The sequence below is a fragment of the Eptatretus burgeri genome, chromosome 11, assembly GCF_056783735.1.
Source record: "Eptatretus burgeri isolate ZD-2024b chromosome 11, Ebu_testis_v1, whole genome shotgun sequence".
NCBI lineage: Eukaryota > Metazoa > Chordata > Myxini > Myxiniformes > Myxinidae > Eptatretus > Eptatretus burgeri.
In genome coordinates, this window is record NC_140971.1 from 55,015,739 (window position 1) to 55,035,069 (window position 19,331).

The 19,331-nt window shown below is 42.0% G+C and overlaps 1 protein-coding gene across 3 annotated transcripts in view; it reads right to left on the minus strand.

The window, feature by feature from the left end:
- Nucleotides 1-8,007: 8,007 nt before the first annotated feature.
- The window catches only part of WFDC1 (WAP four-disulfide core domain 1), a 36,510-nt gene continuing 25,186 nt past the window's right edge, over nucleotides 8,008-19,331 (minus strand). For all 3 annotated transcript variants that reach the window (XM_085846484.1, XM_085846485.1, XM_085846483.1), the window contains exons 3-4: nucleotides 10,864-10,947; nucleotides 8,008-8,435 (exon numbers count right to left, since the gene is read on the minus strand). In XM_085846484.1, the coding sequence (XP_085702610.1) occupies nucleotides 8,281-8,435; nucleotides 10,864-10,947 (239 nt within the window). In that variant the 3' untranslated portion in view covers nucleotides 8,008-8,280. The remainder of the gene's footprint in view (nucleotides 8,436-10,863; nucleotides 10,948-19,331) is intronic.

Below are 19,331 nucleotides of genomic sequence, written 5' to 3' on the forward strand. Positions count from 1 at the left end.
GTGAGGGAAGAGAAGCGAGGGGAGGGCAGCTGGCCCCCGATTGGTGGATGCGCGGTGTGACGCGGCCAGGGAGGAGGAACGCCCCTCTTCGAGACATTTATCGAAGCGCCTCGAAGGGGGGTGGAGCAAATAACGGGGGAAGCAGTTTTGTCGATGCTCTTGCTTGGTGGATGCTCTTGCTTCGTGGTTGCTCTCATCTTCCGGCTTGCTCATCCTGGTGGCCGCTGGCCGGGTCTTTTGTGGAGCAGTTGTAAGACCCCGCTGGCGGGAAGGAGCGTCCGCCATTCCCCTCTCCCGTCTTTGGCCATCCACGTTTCCCCCCCCCCTTATATCCGCACTGGGATAGCGCCGAACACTCGGTCCGTGGCGTCGAGTGGCCAACACGTGCAGGCGCGAGGCAAGCAGGAGAGGACTTGCCTACCATGCGCGTGGGTACTTAGGTAGGTCGAGTTTGGGGAACAACCCTATCCCACGCGGGTGGCCGATTGGCACGATCGTGGTGAGGCCGAAAGGCCCACCCGTGACTAGCTCCCGGCGTTAGTCCGAGAGGGTCACGACAGAATTGTCCGTCCGGTGGGCGACGTGCCGCGATTCGAGTCACGTGGCCGATCGCACGCCGGCGGGTGCGAATTCGCGACAATATATATATATATTAGCAGGGATACCCGTGCTCCGCACAGGAATCCCGTGGATGACGGTGGGTCTGAAGGAGTATATGTCACAGTTAATTGTAAAATTGTAGAGGCTGTCACCATTATTATTTTTTTTTCATCACCACTATAATGTTATATTTTCTCCGCCATGTTTTATATGCAGAAGACTCGAGTTCAAAAATGTTAAGATTTATTGCCGCATCAGATAAAAAAAACCATAATGCCTCAACAATGTGAGGCTGGTTTCATGTCATCATTTGCGACTTAATTAATTCTCATTCTCTCGCAAATTCCATTGGTCCCATGTCAATCGGCTGAACTTGAAATATTTAACGTTAAGCAATCAGGTGATGACGTCATAATTCGGAAACCGGCAAGTCAGAAGTCATTGTCTTCAATTGACTGTAGCATTATTTTTTCATTCTATTGCAAATGGCGTTGGCCCCATGTTAATCGGCTGAACTTGAAAAATTTACGTTACGCAATCAGGTGATGACGTCATAATTCGGAAACCAGGAAGTCGGAAGTCATTGTCTTCAATTGACTGTAGCATTATTTTTTCATTCTATTGCAAATGGCGTTGGCCCCATGTCAATCGCCTGAACTTGAAAAATTAACGTTACGAAATCAGGTGATGATGTCATAATTCGGAAACCGCAAGTCGGAAGTACAATTCTTTTACATAGGGACACTCCCGGGTACATGTTCTGTCAGCATTTGAAGTTTGGTGAGGATCAGTCCAGTACTTTTCACGTGCATAGGTCACAGACAAACACACAGAAAGACACACTTTCAAATAATATATATATATATATATATATATATATATATATATATATATATATATATATATATATATATATATTTTTTTTAATCGACTTCTTCGATGCTCTTCTCGCCGACGAAGCTGCATAAAGCAACCAAGAAAGCCTACCAGGGTAAGTCCTTTGCTGATTCAAAACCTTCCCAGAGTTCCTCCACAGCTGTAAAGACATTTACAAATAGTCCACAAATGAGAATCCCAATGCTACACACACACACACACACACACACACACACACACACACACACACACACACACACACACACACACACACACACACACACACACACACTCACACTCACACTCACACTCACACTCACACTCACACTCACACTCACACTCACACTCACACTCACACTCACACTCACAGCTACCGGAGCCAATCATCAGTGACAGCACAGACAGAAATGCATACCAATGAGGCTCCCAAGCATGTACGTCAAAAGAAGTAAACATGTAAGTGAAAAATGAAGACCCACCCACATCAATCACCTGCGAATGGAGGGAATAACTTTAAAGGTCCCATGACACTCAAAACTTTCTGGTTATTTATGTATTAACTTGACCTTCCTCGTGAAGAAATCACCCATGTTTCTTTTTTAAAATAAAAAATGGGATAATTAGACCAATATTTCGAACATTTCTGGTGCTTTTCACAACTTGCTATGCCCCGCCCCTTAAAAAAGTTGACGAGCGAACCGCAGTCTTCACGTCATCTGCAGAACGCGACTCGCACAGAGTGGATTGACTAGATGTCGCGCGCCGTATAAAGTACGTAAAAATGCATTGTGCACATGTGTTTGCTATCACACTGATCGTCTTAATTCCTGTGATTGTTTCGTGGAAAAGAAATTCTGCTTCTGAGCCGTGTATGCACAACAATCACGAGGCAATTATTTATCCATTTACTACCTTGTCGTAGTCGTGTAGAAATCCAATATGTGTATCCACAATAAAGGGCTATACCATGTCGACAAAATATTAAATGTGACTGTTGAACCTTTCCATTAAAAAAGAAACTTACAGGGACATACAAGTAAAATACTAAAGATTAATATTGCATCATTTCAAGGTGCAAGGAGATCATTTTAAAATCAAACAATGTGAAAAACCTGCACCCACATTTTGCAGCTTATTGAATTGTTCGTTGAAACCAGCCTGCTGGGATAGGTAAGATTCCACATGCATGCAAGCCAGGTACGGCTGCACTCGACATACATGGGTTTATTCCAAAGTGAAGGTATTGCTTCCATTAGCTTGCTATTCATTAACATTTAGCCAAAATGCTGTAATAAATGAACAGGGAGAAATATGTTGGCACAACTATGAAAGACAAATGTATCTGTCCTATTACACGGCATCATAGCCTCGGGACTCTTACGCATTGACTTATACATTGTGTGCATGCTAATACAAGTTACTTGTGAACTCCAGAGTCTAGACTAGTCCAATAAATCCATCATCTGTCCGACTAGGCCGATAAATCTGACGTGCTGTAGCTTTCTTTTATTATTCTCTTTTCTTCATTGTTTTCTACTGGCGCTACATGACGACAGTAGAAACTAGAGGGGGAGCACTCGGGAGAGTGCAAAACCTCCACCGCCAATACTGCTGGGTCACTCAAGTGAACCTTATATCTTATTCATTAAATATGATGTCAACAGTGCTGACAGAGTTATAGTTCTTTTCTCCCACATTTTTTGTGGGGGGGGGGGGGTGGAAATCACTTAAAACATGTAAAAATGCAAAAAAAAACATCGAAATTTTGTTGAAAAAAAAAGTTGCAAATTTTGTTTTTCTCGAACAATTTTTTTTGGGGGGGGTTGGAAATCACTTAAAACATGTAGAAATGCAAAAAAAATAATTTTTTTCTCTTAACAATCTCTTTTTTGGGGGGGTAACAATTTTTTTGGGGGCGGGGGGGTTGGAAATCACTTAAAACATGTAGAAATACAAAAAAAAAAAATTTTTTTCTCTTAACAATTTCTTTTTTGGGGGGTAACAATTTTTTGGGGGCGGGGGGTTGGAAATCACTTAAAACATGTAGAAATGCAAAAAAATTTCTCTATTTTTGGGGGGGTAACAATTTTTTTTGGGGGGGTTGGAAATCACTTAAAACATGTAGAAATGCAAAAAAAATTCTCTAACAATTTTTTTTTTTGGGGGGGTGGAAATCATTTAGAACATGTAGAAATGCAAAAAAAGAAGTTTCTCTATTTTGGGGGAGGGAATTTTTGCGGGGGGGGGGGGGTTGGAAATCACTTAAAACATGCAGAAATACAAAAAAAAAATTTTTTTCTCTAACAATTTTTTTTGGGGGGGGGGACCAAGTCCAAAATTTAATGGCATGATCCTTGGACCATACCTACCCCCCACCCCCCCACCAAGTTTCGTTGAAATCCGTCAAGGAGTTTTTCCGTAATACTGTTCACAAACAAACAGACAAACAAATAAAAACAATGTCACCCAAGGGTGACCCGTATCTTGCCAAAAGGTGACCACGTGTGACTTCTTTAAGGTCACACTGAGGTGAACAGAGCTGCTATCCACCAGGAGCGACTCCTTGAGGAATATCTGCCTACGAGAGATTCCGATGAGAATCGTTCTACAGAGTAACCATGAAAAATATGCGTTTGCCTCAACGTCACCAAATGACGTCATAATGTCTCAAGCTTGAGATATCTAGAAAGCACTCATCGAGGTGTTCAATTTGAGGTACTACACGATATGGTTCCTAAAACTTGAAAATTTGACCTTGGGGTCAAATATGTTTGGCCTGAGGTGCTAACCATGAAGGTCAAGGCCAATCGCAACCAAAAATTAATCAGCTGAGCGCCAGACCATGAAATATATTCCCATGAAGTTTGAAGATGATCCGATCAAAATTACTCAAAAAATAAGGGTTTCGTCGACTCCCCTGATTTGCGCCAAAGTGACCTTGACCTTTGACCTTGACCTTCAAAATTTTGTGCACCGAAAGGGACCTCCATAGGCCTCTGATATGCGAAGTTACAAAAATTTCCGATGATAACTGTGCTCTGCAAAATTTTTTATACGTGATTACAGACAAACAAAAAAAAATTAAAAAAAACATACAAGCTGACTAACATATTTTGCAAAACTTCGTTTTGGCAAGATAAAAAATAAAAAAAACATACAAGCTGACTAACATATCTTGCAAAAACTTCGTTTTGGCAAGATAACAAACAGAAAGGGGTGAAAACAGTAACCTCCATCCATCTTCGAAGATGGCGGAGGTTAATAAAATAAATAAAAATGCAACAGAACGTCAGATTCATCGGATTACTCTAGACAATTGTCACAAGGTGTGGTCTGCACACAAGTTTTCATCGTATCCGGACAGCGAGATTGCTTTGTTTTATGTGCGGAGAGACACTGCCGATGACATGCGCTGGCCTTGCGATTCATTCGCCGCGGTGCAACATGCCCACTGCGCTGTGCTGTTCACGTCACCTCACTAAAATATTTCGGATATCGAGCAGTATGCAAGTCGAATTTACATTATTGAATTATGAATAGGATTTAGTCTAACCCAGTGGTTCCCAACCTTTTTCTGATCGAGTACCACTTGGAGGTCCCATACCGTTGCTGCGTACCACCTGGTTCCAGAAACACTCAATTCGATAAGATATCAATTTATTCACAAGTAGAACACACAAATGAACTAACTGTCAACAAAGAACAAAATTCAATGCGAGGGCTGCATCTGTTTCTTCTCCACCAGCTGGTCGATGCGGGGCATAACTTTGCTCACAGCACATCGGAAATCATGCCCGCGTGCAGCAAGACGGTTCCGGCTCTTTGACTTGATAGTCATCATGGCTGAGAACCCCTGCTCACACTCCCACGTTGATGGGAAAATCAGTGGCTGGGGAACAGCGTGACTGGCTAGTGTCGGGTACGAGGAGGCCATGGTCACCCAGAAGTTCATAGGAGAGCATTCCTTGTGCTTCGTCTTTGCTGTCTTGTCAGCCTGGATATCTGAGCTCCTCTTGTTCCCCGGTCCCGAAAAGCAGATCGCCTGGTTCAAGGGAAAACGGATTGGTGATGTAGGCACAACATGTAATGTCTGGGAAGTAATGCATCAACTCAGTCTTGAGCAGTGAGAGGTGACAGACGATTTATTTATTTATTTATTTAAATTAATCTTTTTTTTTTTAAGGTTGAGCCCGATAGTGCTCGCGAACCACCTGGAAGGCCCTTGTGTACCACTAGTGGTACGCGTACCACAGGTTGGGAACCACTGGTCTAACCAGTTGTTATTGCCAAGTCTTCCTTCGATGTCCTCCCGATCATCATGAACTCCAGGAATTTCATCGCCATTTTCCTCTGCTTGTCCTGCTTCCGGATCGAACTGGTAAGGCCGTATTTCATTTCCAGCTGCCTGAACTTCACCTCCCGCGACGACGTTATCTGACAATTCTCCATCTGATTCAGACCAAAATCCTTCATTTCTCTCACACTCACTGTCGCTACCAGACAAATCAAAGTCCATGCCATCCATTATTCAAAACCAAATGTTTTTTTTTTTTTTAAAGCAGAAATGAACGAAGCGATTGAGTCGACCAATCAAATGTGGAAACGCACAGGAAGCCAATAGAATCACGTAGACCACCAACCCGAGTAATTTACGTGCAGCCTTTGTCGTCCTGCAGTTGACATCATGTGGGTTACACCCCTTTCAGTAGATTTCGGCAGAATTTTTAGAGGCGTTCCCGAAGAGGTTTGTTTTTTAAATTTTACATTTTACAGAATGAGTATTGTGAAAAAACATTGTCAGATCTGAAATCACAATGAAAAACTCTGATAGGACATATATATATATATATATATATATATATATATATATATATATATATATATATATATATATATATATGTATATGTATATGTATGCAATTTCAGTACTTTTGGGTGTCATGGGACCTTTAAAATCGTTATAATCATCGTTTTATTAAAGTTGAAGTACATATCTGAACATTGTGCAGGGTATCGTGTTCTATGAACTCTCCAGTTAAGAGATGTATTCACATTGCATTCGTACATAATCAATGGATAAACTAATGTTCCAATTGTACGTAATTTATCGACACTCACGCAACATTATTACCATGTACGATTATTATCATTAATATTATCAGCATTACCATTTGTCAACATCGTTGTTTTGATTCCGACAACATCAAAGGTGTCAGAGGTTATGTTTTCACCCCTGTTTGTCTGTCTGTGAGCAGGATGCCTCAAAAAGTTATGGATGGATTCGGATGGAACTTGGTGGACAGGTTGGGTGTGCGACAGAGGCGAATCGATTTCATTTTGGGGGATCCAGATTTTTTAAAATTCCTAATTGAATCTTCATTATTGAGAGATGGGGCCAAACACTATAAATAGCATGATGTATTTTTTGAAAATAAGTTGATTAGATTTTGCTTAAAGTCTGGATGCGGCCTATCAGTGGGATACAAAACGAAAACTGTTTAGCCTGATAGAAGTAGATGGGAAGCATGAGAATTTGCGATGGCACGTCATCGACTTCACTCTAGTTATTAATATCGTTATTATTTTGGACCATTCTCATCATCATTATTTATCACTATCATTATTATCAACATTTGCTGTTATAATTATGTACCATTATCATTGTCATTATTATCATCATGATCCACACGCTTTTCGAAAAAATAGCGGAGGGATATTAGAATCGGCTCTGTCTGTCCATCCATCCATCCGTCCATCCGTCTGTCTGTCCGTCCGTCACGCTATTTCCTCCTAAACAGTTGGGCAGAAATTCACCAATTATGGTAGTAATGATCATCACATAGCAAGAAGATGCAATAGCAGTCTCGTTTGTGGCCCCACCCTTGGGCCAGAGTCAAAAGGTCAAATACCAAAAAATGTAATTAAGGGCAAATTTTAAAATTTAACTTTTTTGTAATAAACATTGGGGGACACATGAAATATGTGACGATTTTTTGGATTTCACCCCCAGTTCATGCATCAGGGGGTGGGGACTTCAGGTCACAAGGGTGAAAAATAGCAAAAAAAAAATTAACTCAATCTTTCATATTGGGTCATTCCTGGTGGAACATTTTGCCATCTTTCAACTTTAGGTGGGAAGCGTGGGAATTTCGATGACACGCCATCGACTTTCCTCTGGCATACCGTTATCATTATTATTAACATTATCATTATCATTCTCACTATGTACCATTTTCATCATTATTATTATAATTGTCATTATCATGACTGTTATGTATCATTATCATTTCAATAGAATGCAATTAATAGACATACTCACGTTCTATGCAGACAAACAAACGAACCCAGATGCAATGCCTTCTCCTCTGGTGAGGGTAATAATTTAACAAGAATTTGAATGTCTTTCCAGAGACGTCCATGCTTCAAGTCACAAGATGCCATTATTTTAATTCCAGCTACAAAACAAAGAGTCTGAGATACTTGGTACTTACCAGACATACCAGTAAAAAAAAAAAAAACAATGAGACAGTGTACAGGTAATTTTGTAATCACTGAGACCATTCACTTTAAAAGGTACAAGAAGGGTAATATAACTTTTTGGGGTACCATATACAGTACATACAGGCTGACAAATGAATCACCATTTACAACAGTAGCTGCTCGGTCACTGGTGAAAATTACAAGATGATACACCACAGCCATGGTGTAAATACGTCATTAGTTCACTGCTGATATCTTATCCGAAAGCAAACAAGCATTAATATATTTGGGATTCAAATGCAGAAGCTAAATGCGAAATATATTTCATTGGAAGCGATAAGTAAGGTGCCGATGGTGAACGCAGCGTCCGTGGTTTGGAATTCCATGGGATACATCTCCAGCACCTGTGATGAAACACTCATAACCCGTGGGACAAGCTAGTGGAGTTTCTCCATCCTCTGTGGTGGTGCAGGTTTCAGCTGAAGGAGAAAAATATAAATCGAATTGACTTGGGGTAATGAATAATTGTTTTTATCATGGCTATTAATGGAAATCATCATCATCGTTATCATCCTCAGAGAAAACAGTGCTGCCGAAGTAGTCTCTTGGCTGAATGTGAAATACCATGGTGACCTTTCATAGCTGGGTGAGATTCTAGCCAAGGCTGGACACCTCAAAGTTGAGCACACAATGCACATACCTCTAGTTCCCAACACTTTTCAATATACGGACCACCATGGTGTCTATATTTTTCTTGCAGACCACTTTCTCTCTTTTTTTCAAAACAAAATTTTAAAACTAATTTTGATGTGCATAAACCAGACTAATATTCAACTTTAGTTTGCAGTAGTGATGTCACTAACAATGAGTGTTGGTGTGTATTCTGTAAAAAAGCAGACCCTTCTAAATGTGTTGAAATTAGTGTTTGAAAATGATAACGGAACAATACTTAATTGTAGTATTATTGCTGTACATTTTAAGTGATATAAGTGCATGTAGAGAGTAAAGTATGAATATAAGTTACCCAACTTAATGAGAGCCCTGGGCTTGAATCTCCCCGACCAGTTCATAAATGCTAGTAGAGTAGAAATCGTGGATAGATAGGCAAGCATGCATTTCATGTTCTGGCTGGAGCTGAGATCTGGACTTTGTTTTTAGGGCTTTTCGGCAAGAGAATCCGGCCTCAAAAGCGTAGGTTGTTGCAAACAGAAGCAATATTTTTATTGCTTCACCTGACAGTTCATCATCGTCCTTTTCAGTGGAGAGCCAAAGGCTGTGAGAGATTGCTCTCTGAATTTTACCTTCAAGCTGCCATCACATGACAAATCCACGAGCTGGTCTTGGGCTCGGCAGCTAAGATTTGTGTTTGAAACGACATCTTTGGAGAACAGTGCACAGATGCACTGCCGCTTGTTGTCTGAAATGTCTCTGAAGTAAGTCTCAAATTGCGTGTCCAAAGCATTAAGGTTAGCAGTCAAACTGCTTTGATGCTGGGAAATTCAATTTCAGAATTACTGAGAAATTCTGTGAGAAACGGAAACATTCCAGGAATTCCATTTTCCAAGCAAGTTCGCCACGCACCGAGTTTGATTCTGAATCCCATCGCTTTATTGCTGAGCATAAAAATGTTCATTTCTTTGCCTTTAGTGAAAGATTGAGATCATTCAGAAGGTTAAATATATCAGCTAAATATGCAATGCTTGGTGTTGGCTTAATGGTTAGGGCAGCGGGCTTGGGATCCCAAGATCCTGAGTTCAAATCCCACTCGGGTGTTGAATTAATGCCAGGTGGGGTTGACTCTGCCTGTCATCCTTCTGCGGTCGGCAAAATAAGTGCCAGCATGCTGGTATCCTGTGTCGGAGTGGCGCCCCGTCCAGGATTGTGCCTAATAGTCAAGGAAACTGCTTCGGCAGCACCAATGCCCCGCACAGTATGGTCCCAATGGATGGGGGAGATGGGGTGGGGAGTAACTTGTGGACCACCTGCCATTTACTAGAGTATGCAGGTTGGAACCAATGCTCTTGGTCAGTCTGATGAAAGAAAACTTTTTTTTTTGTATACCTTGTCAAGGCTCGTATGAGAGCTAACACACAACGCACAGCAAGGGGGGCATGAGATGAGGGGTGGGAGTGGGAAGGACAAAACAGTGGGGAACAGAGACATTAGGAGATCTGTGGAAGGGAGAGGGATGGGGCAGGGAACATGGGGAATAGAAGATGGACATTACAGGGACTTTCAGGAAGGAAAGCAGGGAATTTGAAGGAGGTGGGCTTGGGTGGATTATTGGGGGAAGAAAAGATTGAGGATTTGGATGGGCGATCTCTTTAAGATAAGAGGTGGTGGTGAACAGCTGTTTTGAAGGCCTGGAGGGAAGAATGGGATTGAATAGAGTGTGGGAGTTTATTCCAAAGGTGGGGAAAAAGAGGAATGAAAGAGTGAAGGTGAACAGTGATTCGTGATTTTGTTAGTTTTACCAGAAGGGGGTTGTTGGCGGACCTTGAGCGCCCTGCGGAAATGTGGTGGGGACAATCCACTGCTCACATCCACTCATTTGTTAGTTTTTAGTCATGAACACATAACGACGTAAGTCTATCAATTCGTGAACACAATACAACCAAAGTATCACACTGCTGAGATGTTGTTTTTTGGATAGAGTCAGGACTGGAAGAGCTAGAACATACAATGGGACACATCATCACAAAAGGAACAGCAGGAAAATGCAAACATCAGGGCCAAGGCAGAAAAGAGATGGAGACGGAAACAAAGGATGTGGGTAATAATGAGGGGGTTGCGCAGAATGCAGGGGGTGAACAAGATGGATACAGAAGCAACATTTTGGGGGGATGTAGGGGGATATTAGCACCTTTCTTTTGTAGGAGCTGTGGCAAGTAAGCATAGTCAAGATACCTTGAAGCACTTCTTCTGGTCCATCGAGTAACCATCCATATCGTCCAAGCCAGCGTGGTTTGGGCTGAATCAACCAGTCGACCACTGGGGAAAAAAATGAAATAAATAAAAATATGAGGATTGCAATCGTTTTTCAGCAAGTGAACTCTGACTATATTCTCATAACTAACCAATATGTTAATATTAGCTTCAATTCTCAATTACTGGAGAGATGATTGTTGTTAATGAAAAACTTCAACCCTACCAGCATGATATAGGCCAAGTAAATAAGTCATGTATCAGCAGCTGTTAGTTCCAGTAAGTTTGTTCCACCTGACACTCTTAATTGTTTAAGCCTTTTCATATACAAGAAGGTTATGGTAGAATGTTAATGACTTCTGGAGCATCTGACTTTGCAGCAGTATACTGGCAGCATTATTTATTATCTCATCGTCATTGCTGCACAACCTTCACAGCAAACTGGTCCAGCCATCACAGGAGACTGAGGCCTGTTTGAATGAGATGACATTGATTTACTTCAAACCAACATCTCACTGGGATTCAACACTCCTTGCTTATCTGTCTACGAAGACAGGGCCTATTACTGCTTTCTTTCCAGACATCTCCATAATTCTACAAATTTGAAGGATCGTTTGTTGTCTTCAACTATATGCTGTTATCTTCAGCTGCAGGGGTGGGGATATATGTGCTGTCTGTCTCTCTGTGCCCACATCAGCAAGTCTCTACCAGCAGAGAGCGAATGGGAGAGGAGATGTGGGAGGGTTGGAGTGGAAGCTGTCGCTGATGCAGAGGTTTCACTTTAGGGATCATCTATTTATTATCTACCGAAGAAGTTAGTGCTTCAGTGCTCAAGCAAGATGAAGATGGTGTCTGTTTCACAAAGGGCAGGAGTTGATGATGGATGAGAGGCGACGTCTGCTCAGGCTTTGCCACTTCAGAAGCATCAATGTGGGTTTTTCGGGAACATTTGAATAATTTGCGTCGATGTTAACAAATAATGTTAGTTTTGTGAATAGCAAGAGCTATTGATGATGGAATGCTTGAATGTGATGCATGTAATAACAATCATTTTTTATTTATTGCTTCATTATCCATGACTAATCTTCTGCACTGTTGAGATAGACATACACCATTCAGTCGCTCAGCCCACTGGCTCACCGAGTACTGCATCATGGTATTTTACGACACCCTACACTTTTCCACACCTCACAATGAAATGCACCAATTAGGTGGGAGCACTAAACATCATTTATGTAGCTAGCTCTTGTGTGCAGAACTGTGGGTGCCGTTTGCATCATTTTCTGGAAGCATGGCAATGCCGCTGATACAGTGCCCCTGTTACCAGTACGCTGGTACTCGTTTTGCCTGCCTCAGAGGGATGACAGACTGAGTCAAGCCGACCTGGTGCTAATTCAACGGCCGACAGGGACTCGAACTTAAGACCCTAAGATCTTAAGCCAGCCACCTTAACCGTTAAGCCAACACCAGGCTTAAATCACCAGTTGGGGATCAACATAAATCAATACAACATAAATCCTCAAAAACAATTTACCAAGGTCAAAGCTTATAAACCTGCAAATTACCTCCCAGTCATCGGTGGAGAAATCCCCATCCAATAACACTCATTTAACTTTGGGACATCATCAATGAACAAGAAAAACGAGAGACCCAAAAATGCCTGTTTGCCATTCTTCTTATTATTTTTTTTCTGACAGTCTAACACAAAACTGGTTTAAGCTACGAACTTGGTTGAAACATGAATCTACTGCATTTTCTAGTGGGAGGGTGCAAACTGATCAGAATTTTAATCACTTAAAAGGATGCCACGAAAAGAACACATAAACTGCATTCTTTGGAAAGGAATATGAGCAAGGGATCAAAGGGGTGGGCGGGACTACGACTGTCAATCAGCCTGATGTGGGTGGGGCCGCTCAACACATTTGCCCAAGGGCCAATCAGACCTATATGGCTGTGGTTAATGTCTTAACTGTGGAATATTATCAGCCCTGTCCGTGCATGGCAATTACAGGGCCAATCAACAGCAACACACATATTTCTATAAAGTACGTACTATTGAGAATGTTAGATCGTCTATAAAGTATGTGCAGTACTAATACAATGTGAGCACATCGACAAAGTTTGTACGACTGTACACCATTTGTAAATCAGTAGTAGAACATCTTGTATAGAAAGTTCAGTTCATGTCTATGTGTCGCAAGACATCTATTAATTACATCAACTCTTTGAATGTCAGTTGAGTACTTACAACATATACCTCTATTAATTACGTACGATTGGAATGTACCTTTTAAACCTATTGACCCTTCAGATTGCCAAGACCCCTTCGACCTTTGAAGACCCTTTAGGACCCCAAAGACTCTTAAGACCCACAAAACCCCCAAGGACCCTTAAAAACCCTGATGACCATTAACATCCCAAAACCCTTTAAGACCCGGCATCAGACCCCTTCGATCCTTAAGACCCTTAATACCCTTGAAGACTCATATGATCGTTTAGACCCCTTAGAACCCAAAGACCCTAAAGACCCTTCATACCCCTAAGACCCTCTAAGACCACTCAGACCTCTACAGACCCCCAAGCCCCTTCATAGTTAAAGACCCTTAATACCCTTGAAGACCCTTAATACTCAAAAGACCTATAAGACCCTTTAGACCCAAAAGACCCTTAATACACTTATGACTATTGAAGACCCAGAAGACCTTATAAGACCCCTGACACTCTAGATCCCAAAGACTCTATAATACCTCTCAGACACATAAACACCAAAGACCCTTAATACCCCCAAAACACTTAAGACCCCCGAATATCTCTTTTACCTTTAATACCCTCTCAACAGTTCACCTTTAGATCCCTTCACCCTTTAAACGTTTTATAACCTTTAGAGTGTTATACCTTTACACACCTTAAGCCCCTATCGACCCCTTAGACCTTAACACCATTAAGACCCCTTACACCCTTCAGACAGATGAGACAGCTTGGACCCTTGACCATTTCGAGGTTTAAACCACTCAGATCTTTATAGACCCTTTTTACATGCTTGAGAGATTAGACTCTTGACCCCTTCAACACTAACTACAATTGGAACGTACCCTTTAGACATTCAGACCACCAAGAACCTTGTAAGCACACACCACACAAACATCTATAGTCTTCTTACAAAATACAGACTATACTTATTTTCAGCAAGTCGGAGCGCAAACTCGACCCACTCAAGGGGTGGCTCCTCTGCTAGTAGTTAATGAAGGCGCTCTTGTCACATACTATTGGCAAAACACTTTAGAACTAGAAATTACTGTTACATCAATTTCCTCACTTAATTAGCTTCAGCAAGATTGTACTCCACTTCAAAATCCACTTCTGTACCCATATAATTCCACCGGGGGGGGGGGGGGGATGCTTGTATTTAATACAACGCAAATCCTAAGAAAAAAAAAATTCTGTGCAATAACAGCACAATTCTCCAATTTGTAAACACATTTCTAAAAAAGGGAAAGGAACAAGTAATAAAAACGTTTTTTTATGCAAAAGGATGTGGGGATGTTCCTCCAAAAAGTATTTAAACAAGGGAGGGATGCTCACAATAAATGATCATGTGAAACCATCCCTACATCTTTCTTTAAATAATGGTTGTCCTGAAAAAGACACTAACTGTGTGTGTGTGTGTGTGTGTGTGTGTGTGTGTGTGTGTGTGTGTGTGTGTGTGTGTGTGTGTGTGATTCATTGGGAGGACATTAAGCCGAACTGTCTACCACCAATGGTTATTGATGTACATTGAAGATCCCACAGTATATTTTGGGAAGAGAAGGTGAGTTGTCATTACAAGTACCCTGAACAAATTCCAAATTCCTGCCCTGACTGACTACTGGAAAGGCAAAAGCAAACCATCCAACATCATCTTTGTTCAGGAACTGCTTCGGCAGCACCGATGCCCTGTCAAAATAAGAGTGGGGTACATTTTTATTGATTCACATGTCATTGACGTTAGCACGACATCGGCATACTGCTCTCATTGTCGTTTGCAGCACGGACAATAAAATCATTATTATCAGTGGCCAATCCAGGGGGGTTTCCTGGTTGCCTGGAACCCCCCCCCCCACCCCTCCCAACAAAAAATATTTACCATTACAGTGGCAAACCCAGGGGTTCCCTGGTCACCCAGAACTCCTAGTATGTCATATAGGCACTACCATCACTCAGGTAGGTCTCACTAGTCATGATATTTAAGATTGAAACTTGAAGTTTATTGAATTCAAGCTATTTTATTTTTAGTTATGCATTTAAATATTATATTGATTAACTTTTCTATATTTTTTCACAATACATGCATATCAAAGAATATGTGAATGTGCATTTATTTGAAAGCTGCAATAAAGTTTTCATATGACTTAGATTTTCTGTTATTTGGAAACCCCCCCTACCCAATTCCTGGATTTGCCCCTGATTATTACATCTCCCTCCGTTGCACCGATGAAGGGTAGACAGCCGAAGTACAGGCACCTTTGTGCCTTTTGGGTTTTTTGGTTTTTTTGGCAGAAGAGTCAGCCCTTTTCTACTGTTCATCAACCATTCTGCCACCAACGCAGCTGCAATTGCTTGTTTTTGCTGGAAATATAATTATTTTCTGTTGTACAGGAGAGCAGGCTGCTTGTGTTGTCATGTTCCACCATCGTATTTCCAAGCTCATCTTTGGTTATTGAAGGAAATGTCAAATAAAATTCCTATTTTTTAAATGCATAGTTTTGACATTCTTTGTATGTAAAATTATTTTTCACTTGGATACTAAAAGAGAATCATGGGGTAAGAGTGTTGGCTTTGTGGTTAAGGTGGCTGGCTTGGGATCTTAGAAGAGTGTTGGCTTCGCGGTTCAGGTGGCTGGCTTGGGATCTGAGGATCTTGAATTTGAGCCCTGTTTGCCACTGAATTAACACCAGGTGGGGTTGACTCAGCCTGTCATCCTTCCGAGGTCAGGGAAATGAGTACCAGGGAACTGGTATAATGGTTGTATTGGTGCTGTCCATGCCTGCAACTGCAGTGTGGTAATCTTCATCCTGATGAAGCAGCACTTATATGGAAGGAAGTAAGGAAGGAAGAGATCTGCTTCCATAGATACTTTAATGTAGAGTTTGACCAGGTGTACCTTTTTAAACAGTTATCTCATGATGAAGCTCATGAGGTATCTCTATAATAAGGTTAATGATGAGATTGTTTTTTTCCCCTTTTTTTTGCAATATCATCGAGGCTCATGGAAGAGCTGGAGCAGAATGGAAGGGAACAAAATGGAAAGGGGGAAACACTAACAGCAGAGTAGAGGTGAGAGATATATAGATAAAGGAAAGGGGGAGAAGGACACATGAGGGTGTACAAGCTGCACACAAACTGAATGAAATACAACAAGAAGAGGAAGGGGAAAGTGGGTATGAAAAGGCAGAGGAACAAACCAATCAACAACAAGAAAAAGAGCAAACAATGATTGCAGACCCTCGCCAGGACTTGTTTTGTGTGATGTTTGTGTGGTTTTGCGTAGTGTATTTTGTGTGGTGTGTTACATAATTAATATTAGACATAACTAGAACTGCCACTTGAAAACTGATGGCAGTGATGAGCAGGTACAAAGACGTCCCGCGTTGAGGCAACCATGCTTTGATCGGATACTTGACCCTGACTCATGACGTTTATTAATATTCAAATTTATTCAGAATGGGATTGAAATAAATTCAATTCAAATCAAATGGAAGACCGAATAGGTACAGTCCTGTATGGGAGTAATCAGAAAGAACCCAAGCAAGCAAGAAGGAAAGATGACGTCATCAGGAGGCACTGGGATAGGATTCATGTTTCAGCTGCTCCTCCTCTACCCTCAAACTCATCCAGTCACAACCATGTGAGCCTTATTCAAAAAAAAAATCAAAAAGAACCCAGATTAAAACAATTAAATAATTCTGGCTCACAGATTATCCATCCAATCAGGTTGAAATTTAGAACATATATTCCTCATCACTAATATAACTCTGAAGTTTTACATCGGTCAATGAAGCGGTTCAAGAGAAATGGTTTTTTAAAGATTTTCATTCAATCCAATATGGCTGCCAGACAATGTGACCAATCACTTATTCGTGAACACCATGGCATCGCCAAGGCTTGGGGTTACATTCAATCCAATATAGCTGCTTTTCCATGTGCTATCAATTATTATTCGTGAATACTCTGGTATCTTAGTCCGGGAGCCAACCGATCAAAATTAAAAAAAAATTGCCCGGTCTGCTATAAAATTTTTGTGTTGATTTTCATAAAGAGACACCCTTTGAGTATATGAAAACCAATGTTGGCAATGGTGAAACTCTTGCGCAACAACACAGTCAACACTTTTGCGAGCCCCCTCTGATAACAAAATGTTGGCAAAAGCGAAGATGTAGGATGGGGGTAGGGGTAATTCATATTGTCCTAAAATCATAACCACTAAACCTATATACACAAATGACCCCTCATATTAAAGAGGAGTTCATTTCCTATATCACAATGGTGTAGATTTAACCTACCTTCAATTGACAAGGTTATATGTCAAACAACAAAAGATTTATGTAACTCAGAAATGCTTGACTATCAATGGGGTCAGGAACAAGAACATACTTTTACATGCCATGGTTTTAAGGAAGATAAAATTAGAAATGGATTAACACAATATTGTGACATGAAACATCCTCTTCAGAGGAAGAGTCACTCTCTGAAACAACTCCACCACATGAACCTCTCTGACCAAGGCATATGCATGTCACTCAGCAAGGCACAGCAGCCTTTTTGCATGAACATCGTTTCAGACATTTGGATAATTTGCACATGCAAGACACCGTTTTGTCTATGTTTGGCTTGGCTGGCTTAGACATGAGAATTGGGACCAGTTTTCCATTGATAAGGGTTCTGCCAAATGTTGTGGCTGGGGCAAGTGCTCGGTCACTGAGATGTGCACGTCTATACAGAAGCAATTGATACAATGCTCTTAAAACAAGGAAGTAAAACGCATCTTCTGTTGCTGGCAGTGACCTAAGGTCTAATTTTGAAGAGACAAACATATGCTGCCTGAGGGTATCCAAACAGCTGAACCCTTTTTGGCCATGCAGAGCAGTCCAGTATACTCTGGCCTCATCAATGACACATTCTGTTGCTGTCATTTCACTATCTCTTCCAAAATCAACAAGGTGGGGAAGGTTTCCTATCAGTCCCAGAGAAACCTGTGCCGTTCTTCTTTTCACAGGAACACAGGCATCATCCCAACTGACTGGAAGAGGGGCCTTGTTGTCCCTCTCTGGAAAGGGAAGGGTGATCGCCAAGACTGCAAAAACTACCGAGGGGTGACGCTGCTCTCAGTGCCGGGCAAGGTCTTTGCTCGGATAATTCTTGATAGGGTTTGCCACCATCTGCTTGAGCACCAGCGTCCAGAGCAGTCAGGCTTTACACCAAAGAGGTCAACGATTGACCATATCCTTGCACTTCGTGTCCTCACCGAACACAGACGAGAGTTTCGGCAGGGGCTGCTTGCAGCCTATGTTGATCTCTGTAAAGCGTTCGATTCAGTGAATCGGGATGTCCTCTGGAGGATTCTTGGTCTTCGTGGGGTGCCACCGAAACTGATCGATCTGATGTCTGAACTCTACTCTGGTACTGAGAGTGCTGTGAAGTGTGGTGGTACCATCTCTGACTTATTTCCAGTTGTTACTGGAGTTCGTCAGGGATGTGTACTTGCCCCCACACTTTTCAGCACTTGTATGGACTGGATTCTAGGGAGGATGTCGGAGAGATCAAGTTGCGGTGCATCGTTTGGCAATGTCAAGATCTCAGACCTTGATTTTGCAGATGATGCAGTCATCTTTGCGGAGACTTTAGACATCCTCTTGGGGGCCCTCGAGGTGCTGAATGAGGAGTCGGAGCCGTTGGGATTACGGATTTCTTGGGTCAAAACTAAGATCCAGGCTTTCGGTGACATCTTGGATGCTGCTGTCCTGTCTGTGTCTGTTTGTGGTGAGGATGTTGAGGTCGTGGAGAGATTCACTTACCTTGGCAGTGATATTCATGTCTCCGCAGGTTGTGAGCCGGAGGTCAATAGACGTCTGGGTCGGGCCTGGGGAGTCATGGATTCACTGGATCATGGGGTGTGGCGCTGCCGGTACCTGTGCGGGAGGACGAAAGTCTGAGTCTTCAGGTCCTTGGTACTTCCAGTCTTGCTCTATGGGTGCGAGACTTGGACTTTGACCAAGGATCTGAGATGGAGACTTAATTCCTTTGGTACCAGGTCTCTTCGGAGAATCCTTGGCTATCGCTGGTCGGATTTTGTGTCCAACGAGCGGTTGCTGAGAGAGACTCGGATGAGATTTGTTACCTGCATAGTCCGTGAGCGTCAGCTGCGGCTGTATGGACATGTGGCTCGTTTTCCTGACGCTGATCCTGCTCACCAG